The sequence below is a fragment of the Penaeus monodon genome, chromosome 31 (assembly GCF_015228065.2).
Source record: "Penaeus monodon isolate SGIC_2016 chromosome 31, NSTDA_Pmon_1, whole genome shotgun sequence".
Taxonomy (NCBI): Eukaryota; Metazoa; Arthropoda; class Malacostraca; order Decapoda; family Penaeidae; genus Penaeus; species Penaeus monodon.
In genome coordinates, this window is record NC_051416.1 from 28,414,944 (window position 1) to 28,416,027 (window position 1,084).

General features: G+C 43.6%; 1 protein-coding gene across 1 annotated transcript in view; it reads left to right on the forward strand.

The window, feature by feature from the left end:
* Positions 1 to 1,084, forward strand: part of LOC119593150 (titin homolog) — a gene marked incomplete in the record, with an annotated part of 49,773 nt that overhangs the window by 47,699 nt on the left and 990 nt on the right. The window contains 2 exon segments of the mRNA XM_037942115.1: positions 93 to 231; positions 706 to 863. Of these exon segments, the coding sequence (XP_037798043.1) occupies positions 93 to 231; positions 706 to 863 (297 nt within the window).

The following is a 1,084-nucleotide window of genomic DNA, read 5'->3' on the forward strand; positions in this document are numbered from 1 at the left end:
GACATCCAACATGTAGCGTTAGCGGTCTAAACCTGATTTTATGCTCAAAATCTTATACTTTATTCTTCCTCTTCCTGACCCCTTAACTTCAGATGCGCCCGTTGTGGGCCTGTGGGCACGAGACACGGGTGTGGGCGAGGTGGAACTTGGATGCCTCGCAGAAGGCCGGCCGCGCCCCACCATCAGCTGGTACATCAACAACACCCGTATTCACTCTAACGGCTGCAACAGGTAGACAGGCAAACAGTTCTCTGTGTCTTTGACATGTTTGTGTTGAGTGTATATATACTATTCTAGCGATGCTTCGTATGAATAGTAGACAAATCGTTCCTTGATGAAATACTGGGAAAGTTTGATAAAATAGTAAAGATATGCTGGCCAAGAGCAGTCTACCCCGGGTAATCCTGTCAAGACAAACAAGTGTCTGCTTGTACACATCAGTGTTTAATTATTCACTTTGATGTTATTTATAGCTTTTTCCAACATCTACAGTCACCTTGTTTTCCACTTTTATAGATGCTTAATGTACCAGTATAGCTTTCTTTTCAGATCCACAGCCACATTACACATAGCTTTTTTTGCCTCAGTCGTCATAGGTATACACGTCTGGTCACCGTCCTTGTAGCTTCCCTTCCACATCTAGGCATCTTACTTCGACCCACCTCCCCAGTCATTTTACATACAGCCTTCGTTCCCCATCTACAGGAATGTGACCATAACGACCACTGTCCTGTCTCCGAGCTTCCTGCTTTCCGTGGCTCTCATCCACAACGTGAGTTCTTCGGACTACGGCTACTACCACTGTCGCGCCGTCAACATGCAGGGGTCAACGCGAGGATTCATAATGCTGCACGATGGCACTGGTCAGTTGGCTTTGCTTATCGAGATTGTTATTTTTTCAGCTTGGCATCTGGTATTATACATGGGACAGTCTATGAGTTATATATGTTTTTTATTATCATAAAAAAATCAGTCATAATGGTATTTCTTAACCCATTTATCTGGTTTTGTTGTTTACATGGGATAGAGGTAACAGTTACAGTTACTTTCAGCGTACAGACACAACACATTGATGAAACAAACG